The sequence below is a fragment of the Heloderma suspectum genome, chromosome 1, assembly GCF_057233095.1.
Source record: "Heloderma suspectum isolate Gila_16-S chromosome 1, 16-S_ref, whole genome shotgun sequence".
In the NCBI taxonomy this organism is placed as follows: Eukaryota; Metazoa; Chordata; class Lepidosauria; order Squamata; family Helodermatidae; genus Heloderma; species Heloderma suspectum.
In genome coordinates, this window is record NC_139458.1 from 224,187,467 (window position 1) to 224,202,626 (window position 15,160).

A 15,160-nucleotide genomic window follows, 5' to 3' on the forward strand; every position below is an offset into this window, starting at 1 on the left:
GAGAGAACCAGTGGGATACAGACAGTCATCTCTCGATGTAAACTCTACAGGAAGGACAGGGAAGGGCGTACTGGGGAAGGTGTTGCTCTGTACATCAAAGAGGGCATGGTGTCAAGCAGACTAGAACACCTAAAAGGGGTAGACTATTCCACAGAAGTGCTGTGGGTGACCATACCGGGCTCCAAAACTAATATAGTGCTAGGAACGTGCTGCTGTTGTTGTTGTTCAGTCATTAAGTCGTGTCTGACACTTCGTGACCCCATGGACCATAGCATGCCTTCCTGTCCTCCGCTCTCTCTGTCCCCCAGACCAGAGCACTCAGGGTGACCTTGAGATGGAAAACAAAATGAGGGAGGCCTCCAAATGAGGAAGTATTGTAATAATGGGTAACTTCAATTGACTGCATAAATGCATATCCCAGTCACAACAAAGAGGTTGCATTTCTTGATGCCCTAAATGGCTGTATGCTAGAACAGCTGGTCATGGAACTGACCAGAGGAGAAGCGACCCTGAATTGTGGTGTTGCCCAGGACCTAGTATGAGATGTAAATGTTGTTGAACCAACTGGAAACAGTGACCAACGTGCTATCAGATTTAATATATATTGAAGTTGAAAATTGCCAAGGAAGTCCAACACAGTAGCATTTAATTTTAAAAGAGGAAACTTCTTTAAAATGAGGGAACTGGTGAAAAAGAAGTTAAAAGGGGGAGTCAAGAGGATTAAATCCCTTCAGGTGATACCTTTCTCATGCAACACTGGCCATTTCAAGTATAAAAAATGGACATCATATCTTGTTACTTACATGAGATGGCCCAGATATAAAATTTAGAGTCTATTGGAATTTACAGCTTTACAAGATCATTCAGCCAGCACCCAAGAAATATACTGTCTCCTATTATAAGAAGGAAAGTGAATTTCAGCATGACTGTCAGCTGATTTCCTGTCCCTTTTTTTCTCCAATGAAGAGGCCAACCCACAGCAGATTTACAGAGGCAATGAAATCAGGAACAGATTATGTTATGTTAATCTAGTAAAATTTCCATTATTATCATGATGAATGTTGTTTATGCGGGGGGATGGCTGGGCAATGTGGAGATGGCACAGAGGGTGGGGTCGCACTCACCCCCTCTCACCATTCTAGTCATGTGAGAGGCTGAACTCCCAAACAGGGTTTATATCTTTTGGCATGGCCAGGTTTTAGTCCCTCCCAACTGTGTTCCAGATTGCATTTAGTTTGTCTCATGTAATTCCTGGAAAAACTGACCACCAACTCTTTATTTGCATACCCCATCCCACCTTAGATTTTTTCTTCTGGTGATGCTTGAGTGTGAGAGGATTTGGAAACTGGCTTCCATATATATTGGTACCTGAAGATTCTCTTTTAAAATCACATTTAACTGGAAAAGATGAAGGGCACCTTTCATTTAGGATGAGACATTTTTACTTACTTTTAGTTATAACACATCCTATTCAAAGGAGTCATGAATCGCTCCTTCTTTATCAAGTTGGACACTTTGATGATGATGAATAATTTGAAATTATTCAAATGCTCTGCTTTGAATAATTTTGGAAATTTCCAGGATATTTAAATGAGCAGTTGGGATGAGATGGCAATGAAGAAAGCAGTTGCAAATGGTGGTTGATAGACACTGATTTGATAATACATACAATTCATTTGCTGCCATGAGAAGTTTACCTGAGTAGTTTGCTCTCTCAGTGTATAACTGCCATAAAGCCATAAAGTGAGGGAGTGGGATTTATTTTATCCAAGACCCCAGATTCATGGTGTGAGCCAATGGGGAAGATATAGTGTCCTAGTTTCTTTCTCATTAAAGCAGAGCTCACCCTTGTGTTGGGTATCTAAACAGAAACATATCTCTAGAAACCAGATCACAGCATTCCACATTTAGAAGAGTATTTTGGACTGGACTTTTTCCTCCATCTGTGAACTGGAGATAGACAGTTGAGGGTAGAAGATTCTCACTTCTTATGATCTTCATTTATATTTTTAAATTATTTTTTGTATTGTCAATTAAAGATCAAAACTCAAATAAAGCCTATGGTAAAACAAAATGACAAGGGGTCATTAAGATATTGGATTTGTAGTTCTAAATAAATTAACTTGAATTATTAGAACTAGTCAGGGAACTAGTCAGGGAGGAGGTCTTGTGTGCTAAGCTTGAGCAACAGTGGAAGGGGTTTAAACAATTTTGGAATACCCAACAAATTACCATGATTGGTGTGCCATTTTTTTGTTGATATTGGGCCATTTTGATCCCCCCTCCATCCCTAGACAGACTGGATTTGACTTTGACACACCTTTCAGATTTTATTCTACTGCTGATTTAATGTAAGGTTACTGGCAAGTGAAACCATTGCTTTCTTCAACAATGCTGAGGAAACTCCCAACCTGGTTCATAATACTGAACCCTGGCTGAATGTGTATGGCACAGAATTGGCCTGGCTAGGCCAAACTGTTACAGATGTATTCATTTCCATAATTCATATCCCACACCTTCAGCATAAATTTATGTTCCCAATGCAGTTTATAAAGCAGTAAGAAACAAGAAAAGCATATTTATAAAAAATAGAAAATAAATAAAGCATACAAACTAAATCAACAATGCTCCATTCAACTAGACAGTAAAATCAAAAGTGTTCTAAGTTCAAACATTTAGAGTTTCTTAAAAGGCTGGGAAAAGAAAAGATTTTGCCTGGTACCTAAATGATAGCAATGAAAGCATCAGGTGGGCCTCTCTGGGAAGGGCATTAGGTAAGGAGCAATGTGTCTTGCTACTGGTGGAACTATCTGTCTAGGTGGTCACATGGGTGGAATTGGTGTAGTGTGTAGAGCTTCTTTTTCCATCGCCCCAGGAGATTAACAGATCCTGTCAGTTTCCAGAATACTCCTGGAGACTTCCCCTGTTGTGCTTAGCGGTGACTGCTTTGTCAATACCCTGTTGGGGAATTGGTCAGTCACCATGACCATCAACATGTATCTCCAAAGAGTCATTTGCAAGGAGTCCTCCACAATGGCAGCATTCAGCCCCCTGGTTTATTACAAGAGGCAGGGGAGACAAGTGCAGATAGATGAAGACTGAAGTCAAATCTGAACACAGTTTAGAGTAAATTAACAGGACTGTGCCAAGGCACTGATGGAGACATAAAGGACTTTATTTTCCAGCACCAAGGCATCCACAAGGAGTCATCACAGTCACATTGTTCTAGGTGGTACCTGGGCTATAAAATTCCGGCTCATTCTACCTATGTATTGAATTATCAGCCACCTGCTGTGACAATTATGCAGATAAAACTGGTCAGATTCTCTTTGACTTGGATGCTATACATCTTGTTGCATTTGGTTGTTTCACTTTTCAGTCTACTGCCCCACACAGTGCCCAGTGGATTGAAGCCTATAACCAGGACATCATTTCAAAAAAGCAAGAAAAGAAAAGAAAAGATAGTAGCTATATGTTATTTTCTCTGTTTCATTATGACAAAACAAGTTCCAGCTATATTCTGTACTTTTCTTTCTTTCTTTCTTTCTTTCTTTCTTTCTTTCTTTCTTTCTTAAAACCCCCTTTTTCTTCTATACATTTCTGAAGGAAACATTTCATTTGGTTGTGCGGTGCACAAATATGATGATCTTGTGTGTGGTAATATTATAGTCTGGGAAGTATAGATCGAGTCAGTTGCTCTGTTTGTCCCATAATATGTAAGGCTGCCAACATCCCTCCCAATTTTAATGAGCGTATCTTTTTTTGTTTGTTACCTAGATGCAGTTTTTAATTCAATCCAGACTCTACACAAAGCAAAGAACAATTTTATTTTGCCCTATATGTACATGACCTAAAATATATGGTCAGATAATGGCTCTATTTTTCATTTTCCCTTTGGAAGAGGTGGCAGCTAACAAATGATGCCTCTCCCTGAACGCACACTGAACAAAGTTGGCCTGATGTATAGTATCAGCAGACTTTCTTGGCAGACCTTTCTGTCTCTTCATTGGCATCCTCATGAAGTTCATTTTACTAGCCTATTTCCTGCAGAAGAACATCTGAAGTCATTTTTTTACTTCTAGAAAGAAATCCACACACTTTTTATTCTGACCGATATATTATCTGGAAGCAGAAGGGCAGACACCCATGTATTCATTTATTAACTGCATTTATAAAACTGCCCCATAACAGAAGTTCTCTGGGCAGCTCACAAAACACAGAGACAGCATAAAACAATCAAGACTATTAAAAACTAAAAAACATTAAAACACACAGTACTGAGAAGCCCAGACTATTTAAGGGGCCCGAGTAGATACAAACGGTCTTTGCTTGGTACTAAAAAGATCATGCATATGGTGCCGAGCAAATCTCTCTGGGAAGGATATACCATAACTTGGGTGCCACTGCTACCCAAAGGCCTCTCCCTAGTGGTCACCTGCCATCACTCTTCATTTGGTGGAGGCACTGACCAGATCTGAAGAAGACTTTAAGATTACAGTAGATATATCTGGGAGAAGGCAGTCTTTCAGGTCCAAGCCATTTAGGACTTTAAAAGTTAAAATCTGTGGCTGTGTGGAGAGCCCTTAACACTACTGTGTCATATATGGATAGTATGATTGAAAAATGGATAGCTTGCTTGAAATGGTATGGATAGCTTGCTTGAAAAATGTGCAAAGCTGGGTGGGTGGCGGCGGTTGATGAATATGAATTTCTCTCTGAATTTCTAATGACGGCTTCTTTGCACCCAAACCAAACATAGCTCACTAACCATAAGTAGTATTTCACCAGGGGGTCCATTATCCTCTTATATTTGCTCCCTGCCCAGGGCACTGTGAAGCACTTGGCAAGCTAATGCATGGCTAGTGGTGGGCTGCATTTGGCTTGGTGGCCACAGATTGTGAGAGCAGATCTGTATCTATCCCATCCAAGTCTATGGAGTGATGAAACTGAGGACCAAACTAGATGTGATGGAGGCAGCAACATACTTTGGAAGGAAAAACAAATATTTCCTAAGAATAACTACCTCTAAATATGTCTTGTTCGACACAGTTTACCTTATCTTTGTTCTTGTTTTTCAGGTTCTGCTTTCTAAAGATGGGACGGAAACTGGATCTTTCCAAACTGACAGATGAAGAGGCCAAACATGTTTGGGAAGTGGTTCAGCGGGACTTTGATCTACGCAAAAAAGAGGAAGAGCGTTTAGAGTAAGTGCGGAAGAAAAACCTGGAAGTGTGAATTGGAACTTTGATGGCTCTCAAAGGAGAACAGAGGGAAGCCCTTACTATTCATAGTTTTCAAGTTGTTTTTCCACTTAGCTTGAATCACTGCTACTAGGCACATGGAAGAAATTTCTACTAAAGAAATTATTTATTTATTTCATTTATATCCCACCTTTTTCCTCCTGCAAGGAACCCAAGGTGGCTTACATGATCCTTCTCCTCTCGATTTTATCTTTACAACAACCCTATGAGGTGGGTTAAGCTGAGAGGCCAAGTTCCTCACTTACCGGGGAGCTATGATGGGTGCATAGACTAGCAGCGAAGGGAGGAAAGGCTGGTGAGGAGCAGCTGTTCAGCCACAATGCCAGCACCTTCCCAGCACCTGCTGAGCCAATCAGCACTCCAGTGGGCTTGACAGGAGTGGCAGGCCCATCAGAGTGAGATCTCCCTCCTTCATTCTCCCTCCAGTTCAATATGAGGTCCCTAAAAGCAGGCCACTGATGCGACTGCAGCACTGCAGTTGCTGACTTCCCCACCCACCCACTCTGGGTAGCAATATGTCTTGGCCTGGCAGAAGTAGTCGCCAGTTAATGGGGCTAGGAAGGAAGTTTGCTTGCATACCAATTGGCACAGACGGTGCAGGGTTTTTTGCCTTCCCCATTGCAAGATTAATTCCATTGTAAGTAAGTTAATCTGGACTGTCAGTAAATTCTTTGTGGTCCATGGATGCTTCATTTTATAACATCTGTTACAACTATGTAGGCATGATAGGTAGGGATGTGCCATGCTGGGACTCCCATTCTGTTTAAGCTCAATGGGATCCTACAACATTCCCGATCCGGTGAGCGGTGGTGGACTGTAACGGATCTTTTTTTCTGATCCCGGAAATATTTTGTGCTTTTTTTCCTGGTACCACCATATGCACAAATTTCAATTTGCACAATTTCCCCCTAGGATCTTGAAATTTGCACAAATGGTATTGTAATTTTTTTAGGCATTTTTAATTGGCAATCTTGCGCAAGTGCGCCATGGCGACCCCATGGTCTGTGACATGGAGACCCCCTGGCTCTGCCATCCATCACCAGTGCTCCTGCATGTGGGTCAGGAAGGGGAAATTGGACAGCAGGTGGCTGGCCAATGACAGGATCCAAGCCCTATGGGACGTCTAAGGCTATTTAAGTGAAAGTCAGTAAAGTTGTGGCCAATTTATTATCCCAGCTAAGCCGGTGTGTCTAATTTGTTCCCTTCCCTTCATCACCCAGGCCAGACCCAACTAAGCGCTGCCTATGCAATCAGTGCCCAAAGTCACCCAGTGAGTTTCATGGTTGAGTGGGACTAGAACTTGGATGTCCTGAGTCCCAGTCCACCACTCTAACCACTACACCACACTGGCTCTTAGATTATGGGATATAATCTAAATGATGTCATGAATATGTTGAATTTGTAATCAAGTGTTTTTATTGAAATTCAAAATTTCTTTTACACCACTAATGCTCATTACATATTAAATCTTATGGAAAAAAAGGAGAAGTAGCCATGAGGTTCATGAAAAGACTGATGTTTAGTGAACAACTGGAAAAAGATAGGTCTCCATCTTTCATAGTAAGTTGGGTCCAATACATTTGTCTCCAGTAGTCAGTGGAGTGGGAAATGCAGCTATACAAAAATGAGCCTTCGGGCTTCTTGGAGTTCTTTAGCTACATCTTGGTAACTTCTCCATCAGCATTTTGGTTTACACGAGAATAAAATTTAGATATGCACTTTTAAAAAGACTTAATATGTAGAACAAACTGACATTTTGAGAAAGGATATAACTTAAATGTACACCAAGGAATGTTCATAAATCTTCTTGTGTTCATCACAAGACCTGCACCAGCTCTGTTGTTTATTGTGGCCTGGACTGAAACAATACTCCCATGCCACAGCCAAACATGCAGAGTGACAGAAAGAAATCCACCATGATAATTTTACTAAATTTAAGAACTTGAGTTCGTGTATGTGTTTACCCAGTCCTTTTCATAAGCAATTGGCAGAGAAGCAGGGGTGCCATAGCCCCATTAGGGTAGCATTTACTTGCACACTGTAAAATCATTGATTTATCCCACCCCTGTAGAATGATATGTCAGGTGGTACAGCTACATCATTGTCATTACTGAACATCTGCATCATGTTATGCAGTACAGTAGAAACATGCTGAGAATAAATGTTATACTTTCTGATGTGTGCATGCCCCACGCAGTATCAAGTCTAGCCCACATTGCATATTGCTGTGGTATCACGTTGATTCTACCTAACTCTTATCTTCCATGAACTCTCAATTTTCTCCTTGCTCTTTATAACTCCCAAGGAACTTCTGCAATCAGTTAAGATTTGGGAAGGGGCTGGAGCTGAATGGAGTACCTAGTTTCAGTTCCTGGCACTTCCCGTTCAAGTATCTCAAATAGCTGGACTGGGAACAGAAGAACCTAAGTTACATTGGCCTTTGTACCAGAGGACTGGAGAGTGGTTAATCTTAGGGACATGTTCCCTTTTTTTTGTTAGAAGATCAGCGATTTCACAATAGAGTTATTTTAAGAACTCTTGAACAGATGTTATCTGGACCTGGCAATTGCTTTGTTTTCAGTTTGTCAATAAGGTCTAGAACTTCATCTCTGGTCACCACTCTGGATTGCCTCAGTTCCTCAGACTTCCTTCCTGAAAATATCAGTTCAGGCACAGGGATTTACCCTACATCTTCTGCACTGAAGGCATATGAAAATAATTCATTTTGAATGCTGGAAGGGTATGAAGATGCACTCTTCAGGAAGAAAACTGATGGAGAATTTGAATTGTTCAGTAAGGGTTGACAATTAAAAGGCCATTTAGCATGATGGAGTTTGATGCTTTTACTAGACAGGACAAGCTGCCATACCACAAAATTAAAAATAAATAAATTATACACTTTTAAAAGCTAGATTTTCCCTTGAGGAACTAAGAGAAGGATGTGAAAGAAAAACATGCAAATACTAAATTTCTTGGGAAGAGAAGGGAAGGAAAAACTTAATTCACTCCTGTTAAAAGAATTATTTATTTTGAGGGAAGAGGCAGGACGTGAATCATCAAAATCGGGAGCTCCTTTAAAAAGCACATTTACATTAATGACTTTACAGTATCCATAATCAGAAGACAATATTTTCCTATGTCCATGGTAGCAGACTGTACTATGAGTGATCCAGGAGGAAGTATATTTTTAATACATGACTGGCAAAATCTGAGAGGATCATTATCGTCTAATCACTGCTAGCCTTTCCCTGAAGGCACTTGGCCATTTATGCTGTTTGTTATTACTGTTTGCTATATTTATTCCAGATGCATTCACAGTGGCTAGTCTCTTGAACCTCTATATCCCAAATAGCAATAGAACTGCTCTGGCAATCTGGAGCCTTTCTGGCCCCAAGAAAATTAAGCAGCCTCCTTTGCTTCTACATCTTAAGAAATTTGCTGCTCTTGCCTAGGACCTTCTCTTCACATATCCTGCTGTAATCTGGTTCCTTTATTTTTATTTTTTTAGAAGATATGCTAAAAGTGAACCCAAGGCGGCTAACACTATAGATTAGAGACACATACAATAAAATCATAATATCACTATAAAATGCAAAATCACTGAGGGTTAAAATCAAAACTTCTCTAAACCATTTGTAGTAGCACTGTGCAAACTTAAAATAATCTAAAAGTCTGAGGCAATAAGAATGACTTGACCACTTGTCTTAAGGCTAAAAGACAGGGAACCAACCAAGCTCCCCAAGGAAGGGCATTCCACACCATTGGTGCCATTCCTGAGAAGGCCCTGTCTTGTCCTGTGTCCCAGACAACCATGCCTCTGAAGGCAAAAGGTCATGTAGCAAGATGTCTGATGACAATCGTGAAAGGCAGGCAGATAATTCAAGGGGGAGAAGGCAGTCCCTCAAATAATCTGGCCCCAACCCATTTCAGGCTTTATAGGCAATCTGAAGCACCTTCAGTTGTACCAGGAAATAACTGGAAGCCCATGCAACTTGCATAATACCAGAGTTATATGCTCTGTGAAGTGGATCCCTGCCAACTCGCTACCACCTGGATTTTGCACTAGCTGAAGTGAGTGACTGAACAGTTTTAAGGGCAGTCCCATGTTGAGCATATTGCAGTAATCCAATTTGATTGTGATCAAGGCATGTGTAACTGCAGCCTGATCCTCTTTTTCTGAGAAGGACACAGTTGGTGCAGTAACCAAAGCTGTGCAAAAGCATGCCTGGCCACAGCAGCAACTTGTGCATCCAGGAGCACAGTTGGGTCAAGGAGAATCCTCAGAATACAAACCTGATCCTTCAGAGGAAGTGCACCCCCATTCTGACAAGGCTGTACTCGTAGTCTCAGATTAGCTTTCCCACAGGCCCACTAAACATTATGTGGTTAGCAGCTTAACATTATTTGTCGGGACATGTGAACCAGGAAGTCTGGTTTGTTTCACCCGCAACAAACCAGAGAAATAACCCAACAAGAAACTGCTGATTATTTCTTTGGGTTATCAGGGGAGAGACAAGCCAGAGGTTATGGTTCACACATCATAACAAATAACCCAGGATTGTCTAGCCACTCCCGCTCACAGTGGGAATTATTGGGCAGCGTGCATCAGCACGCTCACTCGTTCTGAACGCCCCAGGGTTTAAAACTCACCCTGGGTTGTTGTGATATGTGAACTGAGTCACTGACTAGCAACACCTCTGTTTCTTGTTGCTGCTTTAGATTATCCGAATATATCCTGCCTCCACATCTCTTGGACATTCCAGATCTAGCCTCTTCTGCCTTTCTCTGTGGTTCATCACATGAGGCTGAAATCTCACATCCTTACTGGGGTTTTCTACTTCCGGTTTCTTTGCGGGATTATGATGGGCTCCTTTACACTGGGGACACATGATTTGAATTGAAAACTTCCTTTCTCGGCAATGTTGTATATAGTCCATTATACAGCGCCATCTATTGGCTGTATATGCAATGCCGTCATCATACACTGCCAATATCTCGCATTAACGTTTCTTATTGGCTTATCTCTGATCTTTTAAAAAGTGCAAAAATAACTGTGGGATAAAGCTCAAAAAGCACAGGAGACACTCTGGAGGTTGACGACATCATGTAAAGGACCCGCAAACTTCCGTGAGTGACCAATTACAAGCATGCAATAAAAGCCTCATGTCATGTACAAATGCTCTGTCTTGTCATTACTGATTCTGTGCAGCCTCTGCCTTGCTATCCCACCCACAATCTAATGCTTTGGAATTTATTGTTTATATTTTAATGTAATGATGCCAGCTTTGTGGTCCATCTCTGGTGCTAGGGATTTTCTGACCCTAATTCTGCTAAGAGTAGGGAAGAGTTTACACCAACTTTCCCCAACCTGGTGCCTTCCAGACATTTTAGACTACAACTCCCAGCATCCGTGGCCATTGGCCATGCTGACTGAGGCTGATGGGAGTTGAAGCCCAAACCATCTGTAGGGCACTAAGTTGGGGAGGCTGGTTTGCACCTAATTTATTATCTATTTGATTTTCTTCAGCCAGAGAAAAAGTGGCATGGGAGCTGAAGCATATGTTTCACTTTGTGTTATGACTGCACATCAGATGTAGCTCCCCAAGTCTATCCATGTGTCATCACAATACTTTCTCCATCATGATTGTGTGCATGTGTTTGCTTGAGGATAGTTGTATGGAGCTGGTTAGATACTGAAAATTAATACATGAGCTAGTTTGTTCACACAGATCTCCCCACATGGAAGCAGTCAAAGCCATTTCCTTGCCAGCAATCACATGGAGAAAGATTATCATGAACCAGGATCTGTACAGTCAACTGTCACAGCTATTCCTGTGATGGTGGCAGCTAGAAAAAGTGCTGCAACAATCACAGAAATGGCTGCCATCTGCATCCATGTATAGTCCAACTCATACTAAAATGTCCCTGTGTGACTGGACTGCTATGGCTGGTTGCATATAAGGGAATCTGTGTGAAGTGGCTTGTCTCTAACTGGCTCTAGCAGGAGTTGTATCCTGACAAGAAGAGGGAGCAAAGATATTCAATGAATCTAACTCCAAGAACAGGAGCAGTGTAGGTGTAGAGAACATCTTGTGTGATTCAACAAGTTTTGGAATCTAAAGCTGGGCTTATGTGCTGATGAGTTGATTCAATGTGACAGGGATCAGCTTTGTTTCTTTCCGATCACTGACTCTGAAAACACTCTGTGAGGAATCCATCATCAGCTAAACAAAAGGCTTTCCCTTGTGATTTCTAAAAGCAAAGAATGCGAAGACTTGGATCAGATAGTTGGGATAAAATGGTCCCAGAAGTTCTATTGCAACATTTAATGCACCTTATCAATGCAACACTGATAAGTCTATCTGATATTCTACACTGTGACAACAAAAGTAAATTAACTGGTTGGCTTTATTTAATGTCAAGACCGGTTTCTAGGACCATGGTGATATCTGGGCATTTTTCTGTGTCTGAGACAGAAAACATTAGCGCCAAATTAGATGTGAGAGGAGCCCTGTTCAGGTGTTCATAATTGTAAGTGCAGAGGGACTATGGGGCCATGTGCTCCAGCCCCACCCGTAGCTTTCCTGCATTAAGGGGGAAGGTGTGAAGGGAGGCTGTACCCACATTTGGCTTCTCCCCACAACTGCAAACTTGCACAATCAGAGCTCATAACTGCAGGGAGAACTGCAACTAGATACAGCAGAATGCAGGTCCAGTCCCCCTGTAGACCTTCCTATTCAACTGGGTGGTGTGTGCAGCGCCTCCACACTTGTAATTACAAATACAGCCTGAATAGGGCCAGGCTCAGCTAGGTTTACCTATTCACATGTCTGCCATATGTGTGTGTGTGGTGGGGAGGGTTACACCAACAAGGATATGTGGGTGAGGAGTGTTTGACCCTCCCCAATACTGGTTCCTGCACGCGTTGTCATTTCAGGCACTTGTCACACAGCTCAGCGTACTTCTCGTGTTGGAAGAAAAGTGTCTGATAGGATGGAGTGCAGACAGATGCGGGATGGAGGTGGTCCATAATGTATCACCTGTGTCTCCTTTTTCGTGTAATCAGTAGACCCACCCCTGCTTACAGGACAGACATATGAATAAAGAAATGAGGCTGCTCCCATACTATTTATTTAACATGCAGAAGGAAATTTCCTATTGCTATGGACCTAGTTAAACCACTAGGTTAAACTTAGTGGGGTTTTATGTAAGCAGATATAAATAGTAGTAGCTTCCCCATCTATTAGCTCGTTCAAATAAGTTGTTTCCCTCATGAAAAAAGTAGACTGTAAGCTCCTCAGGGCAGGGATCTCTCCTCTTCCTCCTCCTCTTACGTTATTCTTTAAAGACCCATATAAATCAATGAAAATAATTGATGAATAACACACTGCTGAAAATCTGTTACTTTAAAAGAACATATATGAGCAAGTTTATAGTCAATTTAAGATCCAGGCTTTACAAAATTATAAACACATAACTAAATAATACCACCCCCTATAGCCCTAATCGTGAAATGCCTACTTAAATGAAACATACAGTGGATAAAAAATTTCACAGCTGAGAAGCTTGTGACGACTGTCACATCCATACATGATATGCCCTTGCATCACCCACCTGCTTTAGGAACGTTGCTGTTGCCCTCTTCAAATGTTCCCTTGTTCAAATATTAGACCAACATGGGAGGTGGGAGGGGGTGGGACTACACTGACTAGCCCCTGCCCCAATGTGACACATGGTGATAAGCCCCTTCCCCTGACATATGTGTGTACTGCGTGAACATCTGCAGAGAGATGGGCTTTGCATGTACAGTCGTACGTGCAAAGGCTTCCAAGTGACCTGGACCCTGTGTGACTGTGATTCCAAATCTCATGAGTGTTCATGGTGTATGCATGGATGGCAGGGGGGAAGCATCATTGGGCCCTGCTTCACTTCCCACAGCCTTACTATAGCTTTGTTAAAACAACAACAGGGATTTATTATTATGTATGTGTTTACATTATAGGTTCTACAGGTTGAAAGTTAAATGGGCAGAGGATCAGACCTGTTTGTGTCCATTCATAGCTCTAGTGCGTGTGTGCGCACATACACACCACACTTCTTATTAGACATGCAGATACTCAATCTTCAGCAAAGAAGATCATTACCTTGTCGTGGTGCTGGAGCTTGAGCACCTTAATGACGTCATGAGCTAAACTGTGAAGGGACACCCAAGACGGGAAGGTCATGGCAGAGAGGTCAGACTAAGTACAATCCCTGGGGAAGGAAACGGCAACCCACCCCAGTATTCTTGCCATGAAAACTAAATGGATCAGTTAGGGATGGCGGAGAATTTCTCCCTGAAACTTCGGGGGGCTGAGCGCCAACGTGTTCGGCCCCCCAAACAAGTTTCGGGGAGAAATTCTCCGCACCCCCCCGCACCCCTGCACCCCCCCCGGGACGGGACTTACCTTTGGCGAATGTCCCGACCGGCGGTTCATCGGGTCTTCGTCCGGGGCGGGAGCGGTAGCCGGTCTTTCGATTGGCTGCCGCCGCCGCCATTCCAATAAAAGAAAAAAAAAACACCCCCGTGATAGGCTACGTGACGATTAACGTAGCCTATCACGGCTAGATTTGCAAAGTCAGCCATGATAGGCTACGTAAATCGTCACGTAGCCTATCACGGGTGACTTAAAAAAAAAAAGCGCGTACGGATAATGGCGGCCCCCATTGGGAGCGACCATTCCCGTTCCTTATTTGGTCGCCGTAGTCTACGTAAAGATTTACGTAGACTACAGCGACCAAATAAGGAACACGAATGGCGGCTCCCTATGGGGGCCGCCATTTGCGTACGCGCTTTTTTTTTTAAAAGTCACCCGTGATAGGCTACGTGACGATTTACGTAGCCTATCATGGCTGACTTTGCAGATCTAGCCGTGATAGGCTACGTTAATCGTCACGTAAACTATCACGGGGGCGTTTTTTGTTTTTTGTTTTACTTTTAATTTCGCGGCCGGGCGAGGCGAGGCGCCTCCTCCCCGGCCTGAATTTCGGCCGGGCGAGGCGGGAAGCCTCCCCCACAGCCTGAATTTCGGCCGGGCGAGGCGGGAAGCCTCCGCCCCCAGCCTGAACTTCGCGGGGGGAGCAGCGAAGCGCCTCCCCCCCACCGCGAAAAGCTGCAAGACCAGGTAAGTGGCTTTCGTGCACCCCTAGGATCAGTACAACCAGAGATATGTCGGTATACCATTGGAAGATGGGACTCCCAGGTCGGAAGATGGTCAAAATGCTACTGGGGAGGAACAGAGGATAAGTTCAACTAGGCCCAGATGTGATGACGCAGCTAGCTCAAAGCCGAAATGACGGCTAGCGGCCGATGGTGCTGGTGGTGAACGATGAATCTGATGTTCTAAAGATCAACATACCATAGGAACCTGGAATGTAAGATCTATGAGCCAGGGCAAATTGGATGTGGTTACTGGGGAGATGTCAAGATTAAATATAGACATTTTGGGTGACAGTGAACTGCAATGGACTGGAATGGGCCACTTCACATGAAATGACCACCAGATCTACGACTGTGGACAAGAGGACCACAGAACAAATGGAGTAGCCTTCATAATTAATAATAAGGTGGCTAAAGCAGTGCTTGGATACAATCCAAAAAATGACAGAATGATCTCAATTCGAATTCAGGGTAAGCCATTTAACATCACAGTAATCCAAATATACGCCCCAACTACAGATGCTGAAGAAGCAGAAGTAGATCAGTTCTATGAGGATCTGCAGCACCTACTGGATAGTACACCAAAAAAAGATGTTATTTTCATTGTAGGAGACTGGAATGCTAAGGTGGGTAGTCAAACGACACCTGGAATTACAGGCAAGCATGGTCTGGGAGAACAAAATGAAGCAGGACATAGGCT

General features: G+C 42.8%; 1 protein-coding gene across 6 annotated transcripts in view; it reads left to right on the forward strand.

Moving 5' to 3' along the window:
• The window catches only part of MLPH (melanophilin), a 147,225-nt gene that overhangs the window by 12,100 nt on the left and 119,965 nt on the right, over positions 1 to 15,160 (forward strand). For all 6 annotated transcript variants that reach the window (XM_084820314.1, XM_084820304.1, XM_084820288.1 and 3 more), the window contains exon 2: positions 5,079 to 5,204. In XM_084820314.1, the coding sequence (XP_084676440.1) occupies positions 5,095 to 5,204 (110 nt within the window). In that variant the 5' untranslated portion in view covers positions 5,079 to 5,094. The remainder of the gene's footprint in view (positions 1 to 5,078; positions 5,205 to 15,160) is intronic.